The sequence below is a fragment of the Hippopotamus amphibius genome, chromosome 16 (genome assembly GCF_030028045.1).
Source record: "Hippopotamus amphibius kiboko isolate mHipAmp2 chromosome 16, mHipAmp2.hap2, whole genome shotgun sequence".
NCBI lineage: Eukaryota > Metazoa > Chordata > Mammalia > Artiodactyla > Hippopotamidae > Hippopotamus > Hippopotamus amphibius.
The window spans coordinates 55,053,926-55,067,655 of NC_080201.1; the positions used below are offsets into that span (position 1 = coordinate 55,053,926).

Here is a 13,730-nt window from a genome sequence, read left to right on the forward strand (position 1 = left end):
CTAGGTCTCCACTCGTGTTTTCTGTGGGCTGTGAAGGGGATGGGGTGGAACATGATGGGTAATGAAGAGGGGGGGTCCAGGGAATCAGTAGATAGGTTACAGACAAAAATAAAAGCGCCAAAGATATGAAAAAGATAATTTAGTGAGGGGATAATGAGCAAAAATGCCTAAGCCAAAAACAGTAATGGGTAATGGAAGGACAGGCGAGGAGCCCAGGGCATGGTGGTTAAGGAAAAGGAATCTGCGACAGCAGTCTCATGGGTAATGGGCCGAAATAAACGGAACAAAGTAGAAACAGCAGTAATTAAGTACGAGAAGCTCGGGTGTAATGAATAAATGGCAATAACAACAGAAAAGGCAAAATTATGAATAATCTTGTAAGAGGAGATCAGGACATGATGGGTAATAGATTTGAATGAATGAGCCAGAGGCAGAGGGATGAATAATGGAGAAATAGGGGCTGCAGGCGTGATGGGTAATGGACCCAAAACCTGATGGTCAATTAAGGAAGAGTTAGAAGAATGAGGGAAATGAACGGGCATAAACGGGCTAAAGGTAGTACAGGCAACCAAGCTGAAATGAATGGAGCAGAAGGCATGCTGGGTAATGGGACAGGAATGAATGGGCCAAAGATAGAAGCGGCAGTGACTGGGGCAAGGGTCGGGGGAGAGACCCAGAAGGCATGATGGGTAAAGAAAGAGGTGGGTCTACGGCAACTGTCCCGTTAAATAGGGTAAGGGGCATTGTGGGTAACAAGAAGCAGGACAGGGTTCACATAACGGGTTAGAATTCTCCCGTGGCACTGTGGGAAGGGCTAGCAACTTCCGGTTTTCGGTCCGCGACTCCGGACTAGGGGGCTGCCCCTTTGCCGCGGTGCCTGGTGGGACCCGAGGCCTGACCTTGCTGCTTAGCAGCCTCTGCAGCGCAACCCACCTTTTTCGGTGTCCCTTGACCCTGGCACATTAGCCAATGAACACACAAAGTTGATTACGTCACCAGGGTCTGGCCCCTGTACCTGCTGGAGCCAATCAGGATGCTGCAAAGGCCAAGGCCGACCAATTATCATGGCAATTTCGCCGTGGGGCGGAGTCGAAAGAGGGGCGCTTTCTGGAATGGGGCGGAGGCGATACGTCAATGGGCGTCGCAAAGTGCGCAGCACAGACCAATGGCGGACGAGCACCGGAACCCGCGGCATCGAGAGCCAATCAGTGTGGGACCCTCAAGCCAATGGGAAGGGCGGGGAGGTGTGCTTTGACCTGTCTGTCAGTGGGAACCAACAGAAAAGGATGTTCCAAAGAGGTGGGCGGGACTCTCATCCACAAACCCAATAGTAAGACCAGACCCTGAAGCTGGTGGGCCGACCCCAAGGCCCCCCTAAACCAATGGGCTAGGCGGGGCGGGGCGACGGTGGTGGCGGCGGCGGCGGCGGCGGCAGCAGGTTCGGTTGCGCGTGGCACACGGGGTGGGAGCGGAGCCCAGACCGGGAGGAGGCGCTGCCGCGCGTGAGAACCGGGGCTCCGAGCAGGGGGGTGTTGGCTGGGGTCTGGTCCTGGAGCCTGCGGACCTTGACCTCTGCCCTCTGACCTTTCCCCTTTCAGGCGACCATGGGGAACGTGTTGGCCGCTAGCTCGCCGCCCGCAGGGCCGCCGCCGCCGCCTGCGCCTCCCCTCGTGGGACTGCCACCGCCTCCACCCTCTCCTCCGGGCTTCACGCTGCCGCCTCTCGGGGGCGGCCTGGGCGCTGGGGCTGGTGCAGGTCGAGGTTCCGAGCGGACCCCCGGGACTGCGGCCGCCAACGCTGGAGGGACCGGGGATGATGCGGCCTGCGGCTGCCTGCCCAACCCGGGCACGTTCGAGGAGTGCCACCGGAAGTGCAAGGGTGAGGGGCCAGGGGCCCGGAGGGGTGTGTGATGGCCCGGATCTCGGGGGGAGGAGGAGCACACTGAGGACCTTGGGAATTGGCACGGACCAGTGGAATCATTTAACAGAGCGTTAGGAGTTGACGTTGGGATCGAATGGTGGAACGTTGAACTTGGGGCTTAGAACGATGGCATCAAATGGTGGAAGCTCAGGATGGTACGCCAGAGCAGCAGGGAAAGCCTTAGGGACCTCAGGAGCTCCAGGAATCAGCCAAGCCAGCCTCGTGTGATCGGGAGGGAAACTGAGGCCCAAGGTCACAGTGTCAGCAAAGGGCCAGTGGGGGTGGAACGCAAGGCTTCTGGATCCTGGCTTGGAGTAATTGTGATAGCAGAAGTGGTCGCAGCTTATTGAGCACCGTTCTAGCATTCAGTATGTGTTAACTCATTAAATCCTTGCAATATTTCTATGTGGTGAGCATCTTCAACTTACAGATGATAAGTTTGACATAGAGAGATAAGGTGACTTGCCTAAGGTCACATAGGTAGTAGGTGGCGGCACTGGAGTTTGGATGCAAGCAAAGGCCTTGGTCCTGGGCCCATCCACTAGGCTATTCTGCCTCTTTACTGGTTGGGGTCCTTTGTGCAATGTGCTGCTTGTGGGTCCTTGGAGAAGGGACAACAGTGACAGTAGGGAAGGAAGGGTGAGAGATGGTGTGTGTGTGGTGGAGTGTGACAGCATTTCTCTTCTCCTTCAGAGCTGTTTCCTATTCAGATGGAAGGTGTCAAGCTCACAGTCAACAAAGGGTTGAGTAATCATTTCCAGGTGAGCCTTCCTGGTGCCGTTATCCTCCAGAGGTCATCCCAGCCATCCCTCTGCATCTGCACATAAACCCTTTTACTCCTCCCTAAAGGTCTGGGCTCCTTGGTACTTGAAAAGTCTCAGAAACCCAGTGCCATGCTGCTCACTCGGTGGGGGCCAGTGGTAGGGTTTAGGGGCCCAGAATCCAGAGATGCACCTCACCCCACTGAGCCAACATCCAGACAGGAATGAAGTACAAGGTGTGTAGCCCCAGCCCAAGCACATCCCTTCTCTGAGTCTCTAATCTAGTCAGGCCACACCTCCCAGTCTTCCTGCCCTGCCCAGCCCAGAGACGCCCTGATGGGGAAGCCAGATTGGCAAGTATTGCCCATCCCAGGCTGGAGGGGAGCTGCCCTGGGAGAGGGCTCAGCTGGATTCCTTGGGGGACCCACAGACTCATCACTACAGCCCTCCCTCTTCTCCCAGGTGAACCACACAGTAGCCCTCAGCACAATCGGGGAGTCCAACTACCACTTTGGGGTCACGTACGTGGGGACTAAGCAGCTGAGTCCCACAGAGGTGAGGTTCCTTTTTCTATTCAGTCACTGTATCTTTTTTCTAACAAACAATGTAGCCAAACAGTCAGGTGAAAAAGGCTTTGTCGGTAGGCAGCCAGGGCTGCTGAGGGAGGTGGGGACTGTGTCTCTCCAGGGTGCATTGGAACCTGGGTCATTCCTTCATCCTGACCCCCATGTCTCTGCCCAGCCTTGTGCTGGTTGAGTCTAGGGACACCAGAGTCACCAGATAGTGATGCGTGGGCAGGGCTGAGCCATAGCTCATGCAGGGCTTTGCAGGCCAACCTAGGCATTTGAACTTTCGCTAGGGGGCACTGGAGAGCCACAGAAAGATTCGAATGAGGGGAAGACATGGTCAGATGGACGCTTTGGAGACAGCATGTCTTAGACTGTCTGCGATGCTAGGTTAGCAGAGTGAAGGCAAAACTGGAGACCCGGAAGGAGGCTGGGGCAGGACATGGGTAGAGATGGAGGACTGAATTAGGTCTCTGCTTATGTTAACTTTGTACATGCAATAAATTCATTTATTCAACAGACCTTCATTGTAGCCCCCATTCTGTGCCCAGCCCTGTGCTGGGTGGTGCTGAGGACATAGCAGTAACTGAAACAGCCATGGAGTTCACAGCCTAGTGGAGAAAGGGAACAGGCCTGTCCGCAGAGAGTAACAGTCCAGGGAGAGTAGGATTGAAGTGGGGAAACCCAAAGGTGGTGTGAACCCAGGGGGGAGCATTACTCAGCCTAGGTGGTCTTGGAGGGCTTCCTGGAGGAGAGGACTTCTTTCTGAGGCTTTCTAATCCTAGGCTTCCCACCGAGGCCCATCACACGTGTACTTCTATGATTCTAGACCTCTGACTTCAAACCCTGCCCTCTGCCCCACAGGCATTCCCTGTGCTGGTGGGTGACATGGACAACAGCGGCAGCCTCAATGCTCAGGTCATTCACCAGCTGGGCCCCGGCCTTAGGTCCAAGATGGCCATCCAGGTGAGTGGGGGTCCCCTCAACACCCTGAGCACCAGGACGCCCTTGGTGTTGAATCCAAGAACCCAAGGCAGAGTGAGACCAAACAAACCGAAATGTCAGAGTTTGGAGCAGAGAAAGGCCTATTGCAAGGACCAAGCAAGGAATACAGGTGGCTTGTGCGCTAAAGACGCAGACTCCCCCAGAGTTTTCAGGGAAGAGTTTTTAAAGGCAAATTGGGGGGGAGGGCAGCAGGCAGTGTGACTTCGTGCTGGTTGGTTGGTGGTGGTGGTATGCCAGGAATCTTGTGCTCCGCCTGAAGTTACCATCCTCCACCTGCGTGGGGGCCTCCCATGTCCTTGAGGAGCAGCTAGGATTCCGCCTTATCACGGCACTATTGTCTGACTGTTGTCCGACTGCTTTTCCTTTGTTTCTGCTTTCCCTCACTTCCCTGATTAGTAAAGGTTTGAATCTGCCCTTGGGGAAGATCTAGGAGGCTGAAGCCTTTTTCCTACAAACAAGGGGGGTGGGGTGGGGACTGAAAGGTTTTTGGTAAAGGAGGGCCCCATGGGGTCCTGCTTGGCTAGGTTTCAGCCTTACCCTTGCCTCTACCCCCGCAGACCCAGCAGTCGAAGTTTGTGAACTGGCAGGTGGACGGGGAGTACCGGGGTTCCGACTTCACAGCAGCCGTCACCCTGGGGAACCCAGACGTCTTGGTGGGTTCAGGTAAGAGGCACAGGGCTTGGAGAGGGGTCAGATCCGTATCTTTCTCTGGCCTTCTTTTTCTACCATCCAAGAAACGGTCAGGGACGGGCATGACTTCAGAACACAGAACATGAGGCCACGTATAGCATCAGCGGGGAGAAAGCAGGTTCAAGTCCCAGCTCTGCCCCTGGCTTAACTGCGATCGTGGGTGCTTCCATCACCCTGGTGGGCCTCGGTTTCCTCATCTGTAAAATTGGGTTGCCTCATAGGCTTATTGAGTGGGTCATGTGTGGAGAACTTGAGATGGGGTCAGGCATGTGACGGGTCCCAAGGAAATGAGCTGTCCTTGTTATTTCTTGTGGGGCTCTGGGGTTGCTCGGGGGCACAGAGCAGATCCCACGGCAGGCGGAGTCCACGTGCAACTGCGGGGAGGCAAGTAAGTCTGAGATGGAGGCAGATCAGGGCAATTCCTGTTTGGGTTGGCTGCAGGCAGGCACCAGCTGACTAACGTCTGTACTTCTCATCTCTTCACTTTGCTTCCCCCTTTTTTATTTTTGTCTCTGGGTGTCTGCCTTTGAGTTCGCTGCATTCGTTTAGGGCGTGTGTATCGATCACACACTGTGTATATTCCACGTCCAGAGGATACAGTGGTGAACAAAGGAGAATTAGGTCTGTTCTCTGGGAACTTCCATTCTAGTGACATAAGTAAAGCAGATGGGTGATGGAGCTGTGTGGAAAGATTGAGGCCTCGGGAGGGGAGGGTGGAGTCTTGAGAGAAGGCCTCGTTACATAGGTGATATCTGAACGAAGACTGAAGGATGTGAGGGAAGGTGCCAAGCAAATATATGGGAAGAGAGCTTTTCAGCCGGAAGGAACAGCAAGTGCAAAGGCCCTGAGGTAGGACCCTTCACTGGAACATCAAGGAGGATTGGGGCTGTAATAAATGAGGAAGGAGGGCAGGTGGTAGAAGAAGTCAGAGGGTAACGGGGCCAGATCACTTAAGGCTTTGTAGAACTTTGGCCTTTACTCAGAGTGAATCCAGGGCCCCTGGAGGATTTTGAGAGGGACAGGATCTGACTTAGCTTCTGACAGGACAGCTTTTGCTGACATGTGGAGAACAGACTACGAGGGGTTCCAGCCTGGTGGCAGCGGAGGGGGTGTGAAGTGGTTGGGGAGCTGAATGTACGTTGAAGGTGGAGCGATGGGATTTGCTGCTGGGTTGGGTGTGGGAGATAAGAGGGAGGTCAGAGATGAGAGGTCCGCCTTTTTTTGTCTGAACAACTGGAAGGGTGGAGGTGGTGATTCTGGATTCTTGTGTCTGCTGTTAGCTCTGCCAGGAAGAGCAGGCTCTTGGGCAGTGAGTGCTGAGTGAAGGCGGGAAGCCAGGGTACCTGTGTGCCCAGCACCTGGAACCGTGCTGAGAACAGAGTAGTAGGTGCTCAGAAAATACGGAGCAAAGGAGTGAGCAGGTGGTGGTCACAGCAGGCCCTGTGTTTCACCTCGTGCCCTTTGCCAGGCCCTAAGCATACTGTGCGCACCCGGTCCTTCATTCAGTCCCTCGTGGCGACAGGAATGGAGCAGTGAGCGAACGGCTTGTGGAATCCTCTCAAGCCCTGTGGGGTAGCGCTGCTGTCATCCCCGTCTGGTTGAAGCCCAGAGAGGGCAAGTACCTCCCCAGGGACACACAGCCAGGCCACCTCCAGAGTCCATGCTCCTCAACACCAGCCTCTAGGTCCCTCTTCCCTGGAGCCCAAGGCCATCAGTGATACGCTCGTCTTTTAGTTCCTACAGGTTTCCCTTCCTCCTCTCAGGCACTGATCACAACTTCTGGGCCCGGGTCAGCGCTGAGCACACCAGTAACTAACCACCGACAGCTGGGGGCTGCGCCCCCCTCTGAGCCTCAGTGCCCCATCCGTCTCTTGGGCACTGTCGCAGCAGGCACACCTTGCTGAAGGGGTCAGTGGCGAGGCCATGAGCCCAAGTACGGGGCCAGACCCGCCTGGTTAGGGTGTGCTCTGGGTGGGATCTCCATGCTGCCCCACACGGGTGGGGGATCACGGTTCTCACAGCCCAGGAAAGCAAGGCCCGGGGTGAAACCCGTCCCCCGGATCACACAGCTAGGAAGCAGAGGAGCTGGAGTTGGAATCACAGCCTAGGCCTCACTGAGGAGCCACTGGTCTTACCTGGTGCCCTCCTGTGGCCTTGGCTTCTCATCTGGAGCCCCTGCCTCCGGAGCACCCCGCATTCCCATTGGGAGAAACCCTACGCAGGAAAGGTCCGGGTTGCTGTGAGAGCTTATGACGGGGGCCCATCTCTCCTGGAGCGACAGGGGTGGTGACGAGACTGAGGCAGGTGAAGACAAGGGCAGCGCTCCCAGACAAGGGCTCTGCGTGGGTGAAGCCCCAGGGAGCACGGCGCGGGGAGGGAAAGGAGCCCTTCTGCCGGGCAGGGGCCGAGAACCATCTTCCCCTCGGGTGCTCACCCCCACCCCGCCCCCGAGCATCCGCCCTGCGTGCCGGCCCTTCCCGCCCAAGGGGACTTTCCACAGGGATCCAGATGTGGCCCCAGCCCTGCAGGTTTCGGGAACCCGTGCTCCTTCCCCAGGTCTGCGCTCTGCCCCTTGCCCGAGGCCTCTTCGCTCACAGACCTGTGACTCGCTTTCTTTCCTTCTCATGGGGTTTTGAACTCAACGGGTTCTTCCTGGCCACTCCAGATATTGCAGGATGGCCCCTGGTTGAGAGCCACTGGCTTTTTCACAAAGCCCCTGCCTTGAGGAGCTCCCGGGTCACGGAGGAGCTGGGTCTGGACACAAGTGGCAGGAAAAAGCAGCAGGTTAAGGAAACAGAGATGTAGGAAGGGCTGGGATGTTCAAGAAAAAGCCCTGTGAGGAGGTAAGTGCTGGGCAGCGAGTTGTGACGGTCTCGGAGGAAGTCTGTTTCGAAGCTGGGCACGAGCCACATGGGGCCGTGCACCTGTGCCCTGAGGAGCCGGGGTCTCCTTGGCACTGGGGAGCCATGGTGGGTTGCGGGGGTGGCAGGGGCAGGTGTGTGCTTTAACAAGATCCCTCTGTTGCGCACGAAGTTGCTTGGAGAGGGTGAGACTGGGGCAAGAGACCAGGGAGAAGGGCAGGGCTTGGGGAGCGAGGCAGGCCCAGGAGACGGGGGGTGGTGGGAGAGAAGATGGGGGGGTCTCACGGCCCTCAGTCCCGATCGTGAGCAGAGACTCTTGAGTCGAAGTCCCTGTGTGACCTCGGGGTGGTCCCTTTTCCCTCCGTAGGCCTGAGGTTCCCCTTCTATTGAAGGAGTGGCTGCTCCTGGCCAGAGGTGTGCTGGGAAGGGCTTAACAACGGGCTCGAGGAGGCGGGGCCAGGAGGTGGATCTGTGTTACCTGCTCACGGGGAGGAGCCAGTTCCAGCAGCCCTGGCCAGCAGCCCTCGGCCTCCCTCAGCCTTCCTGGCGGCAACCCCGACCCAGGTGTGCCTGAAGATGAGAGCAGGCCCGATGCTGTCCTCCTGTCCTGCCCGGCTCCCTCAGGCTGGTCCCCAGTCTGTGCCTCTGATCTGTGTTTGGGAAGCGTCTTCACATCTCTGGTTCACACCTCGTGCTCCTGTCCCCGAGGCTTCGTCCCACCCCCACCCCCAGCTCTGGGCTTTTCCTAACCTTGCCTGTCCCCAGCCTCCCTTCTGCTCCGGTCTCCCTCATCCTGGCTGGGTGTCCGTCTCTCAGCGTGCCTCGCCTAGCCTCACCCGCTGCGTGTGTCTCGTCAGGTTGGGAATCTTCAGTTCCTCCCTCCCTCTCTGTTTCTGATTGTTTGCCTGTCTCCACAGCGGTGTCTCTTGTTTTCTGTTTCTCTGCCATCACTCCCTCTGCATCCCCCGCTCACTCTCTCTTCCTCCCTGGCTCTTCCCCTCCGCAGACATCACATCTGTGGCATCTCCTCTCCTGGGCTTTCAAAGACAGACACGAATGAGTCCTTGGGTTCAAGGAATTCAGCCCAGTGGTGGAGTCATGGGTTAGCAAACACTCAGGGGGCCTCAGAGCCGTCCCTCCTGCAGAGGGACAGAGGAAGTAGACCTCAGCGGGGCCGGTCCTCGTGACGGCCGGGCGCTGGCTGTGTGCCAGGCGCGCCCTGAGCTCCGTGCCTGCAAGGGGTCCCGTTCACAGAGAAGTGAGGCCGGTGGGCCACAGTCACTCCACCAGCAAGTGCTGGGGCTGGGGTTTGAACCCAAGGCTGTCTGGCCCCCTGAGGTGTGCTCTTACCAGCCCTACCCTCCTACAGCTCACGGCGGCAGAGTGTCTCGGAGCCTGGGCTCAGGAGGCCTGGATTCTGCCCCTGACCCATCTTGGGACCATGCAGGAGGGACGTGCCCCCTCCACCTCTGTGGCCTCCTCTGGAAATGGAGGCAAATGAGTGCAGAGTAGATGAGGTCCCAGGGGGCCTGGGAGGCTGCCCTCAGAGCCCTGCAAACTGCTCGAGCAAAGAGCCCGAGTGGGAGGCCCGAGGGAGCGGGAGTCCAGCCTGGCACCCTGACTGGGCAGAAACTAGCCTCCAAGCCCAGAAGTAACACCTCCCCATCTTGTCTGCAGGAATCCTTGTGGCTCACTACCTCCAGAGCATCACACCATGTCTGGCCCTGGGCGGAGAGCTGGTCTACCACCGGCGGCCCGGGGAGGAGGGCACTGTTATGTCACTAGCTGGGAAATATACATGTGAGCCTGGGGGCCCTGGTCACCTGGGTCTGAGGGAGGAGGGGCCTGGGGGTCCGGACTCCTGGGTCCAAGGGCGGAGGGGGGAAAACCTGGGTTCCCGGATGCCTGAGCCCCCTTGGTAACCTGCCCCACCCCCACCCTGCTCTCTTACAGTGAATAACTGGTTGGCGACAGTAACGTTGGGTCAGGCGGGCATGCACGCAACATATTACCACAAAGCCAGTGACCAGGTGAGCTGGTCTGGGGACTGGCCACAGGGGCGCATGTGCCAGGTGTGGGGTGCCCGGGGCGGGTGTGCTCGAGAGTCCAGCCTGGGAGGCTGACCTGAGTGTGTCGCCCTGGCCCCTCCAGCTGCAGGTGGGTGTGGAGTTTGAGGCCAGCACAAGGATGCAGGACACAAGTGTTTCCTTCGGGTACCAGCTGGACCTGCCCAAGGCCAACCTCCTCTTCAAAGGTACAGGCCTCCATTTCCTTACGTGGGAAACAGACAAGAGGTGGCTTAGCTCTGAGTGGGTGTCCCGGCCAGGGGAGACGGCAGAGGGCAGCATGCTGGGCCACCAAATTACCTAGGAATGCTTGTTCAGAGGGTGGGTGGGAGCCTGGGCCCCCTGCTTTACACCTACCATCCCCCCATCCCACCCCTGCCAGCGGCCCCCTCCCGTCTGCACACAGGGCCCTTGATTTTCTTTTTTCACGAGAGGAAGGCAGCCAGCCTGCCCCACTGTCTCACATTAGGGAGGCCGCCCGGTCACAACCGGGTCCGGAACCACCCCTGAGGCTGACCCACTCTAGTTTTAAGTTTCCTCTTGGGCCTCAGTGGCTCTCAGGTTTGGGGTGTGTGGAGACTGCCCTGGAAAGGCCACTTCAGTGGGCCTGGGTCAGGGCTTCTGAAGGCAGCCAGGAGGCCCAGGGAGGGGTGGGGTTTGTTTGTTTGTTTTTGCCTCTGAAGCCTACCTTCCCTGCCCACCTCTCAAGCCCTCGCAGCACTGCAGCTTCTCTACTCTTGTTCAGAGTCCTCAGGCTGCACCATGTGGGGACGAGCCCTAGAAGAGATTTCAGTCTTTTTTTTTATTTTTAATTTTTATTGGAGTACAGTCGATATACCAACATTGTGTTAGCTTCACGTGTACAGCAAAGTGAATCAGTTATACATATACGTATGTCCACTCTTTTTTTTTAATTAATTAATTATTTTAGATTCTTTTCCCATATGGGCCATTACAGAGTATGGAGTAGAGTCAGAGATTTCAGGCTTTCATTCAGCAGATGCTCAGCACCTGCTCTGTGCCCAGCCTTGTGCCAAGGATGCCTGGGGACACAGCAGTCCCCTTCTCCCCCCCCCCCCCGTCCCCGCCCCCCAGGGCTCACTGTGGGGAGGGAGCAACCTGTCCCTGGAGACCGGCGGCCTGGTGTGGACAGGACTGGGACGAGGGGGCCCATGGACTGGCGGAGGGCTTCTGGGAGGGGAAGGGTCGCTGAGCTCAGAGCCGAAGTACTTGGAGGGCGTGGGGAGGGTTCCAGGTGGCGGGAGCAGCACAGTCAGTGGTCTGGCCGGTGGTATCTTCCGGGGAGAGCGCGAAAAGGCAGCACGAGGCTCTGAGCACAGCTGTCCCCCCGCAGGCTCTGTGGACAGCAACTGGGTCGTGGGCGCCACGCTGGAGAAGAAGCTCCCGCCCCTGCCCCTGACGCTGGCCCTCGGGGCCTTCCTGAATCACCGAAAGAACAAGTTCCAGTGCGGCTTCGGCCTCACCATTGGCTGAGCCCCTCCTGGCCCCCGCCTTCCATGCCCTTTCTCCTTCAGATCCCCCCTCCCCCTCCCCCTGCCACGGAGGGGGAGACCTGAGCCCCGCTCCCGCTCCCTTCCCTCCTCCTCGGGAGTCAGGGGGGCAGTGGAAAGGAGGGGACCCATCACCCCCAGCAGCTGGCAGGGGGATTCTGGAACCACGGGCGCGTCAGGATTCGGAGTACCAGGGGCAGTGTGCCCAGTGGGCCTGGGGTCCAGGAAGGGATTCTGAGCACCAGGGGCAGAGGCGATCAGACAACCTCAGGGAGGTGTTGGGGTGTCCCCGTCCCCCAAAGGGCCCTGGGCCCAGCCCTGAGGGGGCAGCAAGAAGAGGAGCTTCCCCATCCCCAGTCACTCCGCCCCTGCCCACTTTCCCATCCACCCCTCGGTATAAATCATGTTTATAAGTTATGGAAGAACCGGGACATTTTACAAAAAAAAAAAAAACTACAAAAAATATACATGGAAAAAAATGAAATAGGAGGCCTCTGTTTCCTCCGTGTGTCTGTGGTCCGTTTGGCCTATCCCATCCGGCCCAAGCTCCCACCGTGGCCGGTAGGGGGCAAGGGAATCAAGCCTGGTCACTGGCAAGAGCCCAGACCAGAGAGGGGAAGGACCTGGCCCAGGATCACAAAGCCTCCCTGTGACCTTCCCCACAGGGATATCAGGCCCTCCCTCCCCAGGAGGGCGCGGTCTTGCGGTCACTCACCTCAGCTTGGCCTGGCCAGCATGGCTGCAGAGGACTTTGTCCCTGTGAACTGAAGCAACAGGGATGAGTCTGTCGCCAGGTGCAGGTCCCCATTAGAAGTGGGGACCTTCTAATAGGAAGGTCAGGGCTTTCAAGAAGCCTCGGGAAGCATTTAAGCACCTGGAAAGACTTCAGAATCAGTTACTTCCCTTAAGGGGAAAGGGGCTTGGGCTCCAGACCCTGGGTGGGGCTGGAGTCTGACTCACTGGTGGGGATAGAGGAGTGGGGGCTGTGTCACCTGGGTCGCAGGCATTTGCAGCAGGGGAGGCCGGTGGCAGTTCTGCCCACCTCGGGCTCAGGCAGGCTGACACCCCTGACCTGTCACCAGACAGAGGAACTGAAACCCTGTCTCACTTCCACACACACTGTCTGGGGAGGGAGGCTGCTGGCCAGTGATGACCCCTCATGACCCAGAGAAGCCACCCCACCCGCTCCCTGCCAGCGCCTCCTGAGGCCAAAGCAAACAGGCCTGGGCCTGGCTGGCACAGGGGCTCCCTTCCTGGAACCAGGCACCCAGCCTCCCCTGACCCCACGGAATCCAATGTCCCCACCCCCTCAAATGACCAGGAGCAAATCCCAGCTCCTCTAGCTCGTCCGCTGTGACTTTACCATCCACCTCATTTCTGAATCTCATCTCAATTCTGTTTCTCATCTGTGAAACATCTGGGGTTCACGTCACAGGGCTGCCCAGGTGGGAGGGGACAGTAAGGCCTCACTGTGGCCCATCACAGAAGTCAACTCCAACTGGGGGTAGCTGTTTGCCAGAAACTGTTCCCAGGACTTCATGCTGGGAAGTCCGGTGTTCCCTCACCGAACGATGGGGTTAAGTGTGACTATTTTCCCAGTTTTGTGGACCAAGAACTGGATGTTCAGAGAAGCTAGGTCATTTGCTCAAGGTCACACAGCTGGCACCCAGCAGAGCCTGGATTCAGGCCCAGACCGTTTGGTTCCGGAGTCCACAGTTCTACCCAGGCAACATGAACGCTTCAAGCCCTGCGGAAGGCACAGGATGCAAGTGACTCCTGGAATCCACAGTGCTTGTACTGGAGAGAAATGCTGGATTTTCATGTCGCAAATGGGGAAAGGGGCTCAGAGAGGCACCCACCTGTGCCCAAGGTCCCAGCCCAAGAGGGAGCTAGGGTTAAACCCAGCTTTTCACTCTCAAAGTGGGGGGTTTTAGCAGATGCGTTACATTGTCCTCAGAACTCTCATCCCATTTCTGTCTGGGCCTCCACCCCCCTCCTCCCCCAACCCAGAAATCCCAGCCCCCAGCCCCCTCCTTCCTCTGACCCAGGATTTCTGGCCCCCAGCCCTTTCCCCAAATTCTATTCATCTATCCTCTGGAAGAGAGAGGGGACGGGGAATGGGTGTTCTGGGCAGCTGCCTGCTCCTTCCCCTTCCAGGCCCAGCGCCCCCCCCACCCCCACCCCCTCCCTGAACGCACCCACCACCAGAATGGAAGAAGACGCCTGAGTTACTGGGTGAGATGTCTCTTTTCGAAGCCCCACCTCCCTCCCCCTTCCTGCTGTGTGTGAAGGGGGCGGACAGCCCACCTCGTGACCTGAGGGGGGCTGGCCCAGCTTGCCCTAGCTCTGG

The 13,730-nt window shown here is 57.9% G+C and overlaps 1 protein-coding gene across 2 annotated transcripts; it reads left to right on the top strand.

Annotated features, from left to right (window-relative positions):
• Positions 1-1,304: 1,304 nt before the first annotated feature.
• TOMM40 (translocase of outer mitochondrial membrane 40) lies at positions 1,305-11,872 on the top strand. Of its 2 annotated transcripts, none has more exons than XM_057711858.1 (10): positions 1,305-1,438; positions 1,599-1,878; positions 2,614-2,681; positions 3,144-3,236; positions 4,112-4,213; positions 4,810-4,915; positions 9,481-9,603; positions 9,757-9,833; positions 9,955-10,057; positions 11,224-11,872. In XM_057711858.1, exons 2-10 carry the CDS (start codon positions 1,605-1,607, stop codon positions 11,361-11,363), a joined length of 1,086 nt encoding a protein of 361 aa, XP_057567841.1. In that variant the 5' UTR covers positions 1,305-1,438; positions 1,599-1,604; the 3' UTR covers positions 11,364-11,872. The 2 variants fall into 2 exon arrangements, with proteins under 2 accessions (XP_057567841.1, XP_057567840.1); XM_057711857.1 differs by having other exon boundaries at positions 1,367-1,502.
• Positions 11,873-13,730: the final 1,858 nt, after the last annotated feature.

Bases quoted from the DNA above. Each gene is read 5' to 3' on its own strand.
- TOMM40 (XM_057711858.1), top strand. From the start codon at position 1,605: ATGGGGAACGTGTTGGCCGCTAGCTCGCCGCCCGCAGGGCCGCCGCCG. The intron at 1,879-2,613 runs GTGAGGGGCCAG...CTTCTCCTTCAG, and splicing joins GTGCCACCGGAAGTGCAAGG to AGCTGTTTCCTATTCAGATG. The intron at 3,237-4,111 runs GTGAGGTTCCTT...TCTGCCCCACAG, and splicing joins AGCAGCTGAGTCCCACAGAG to GCATTCCCTGTGCTGGTGGG.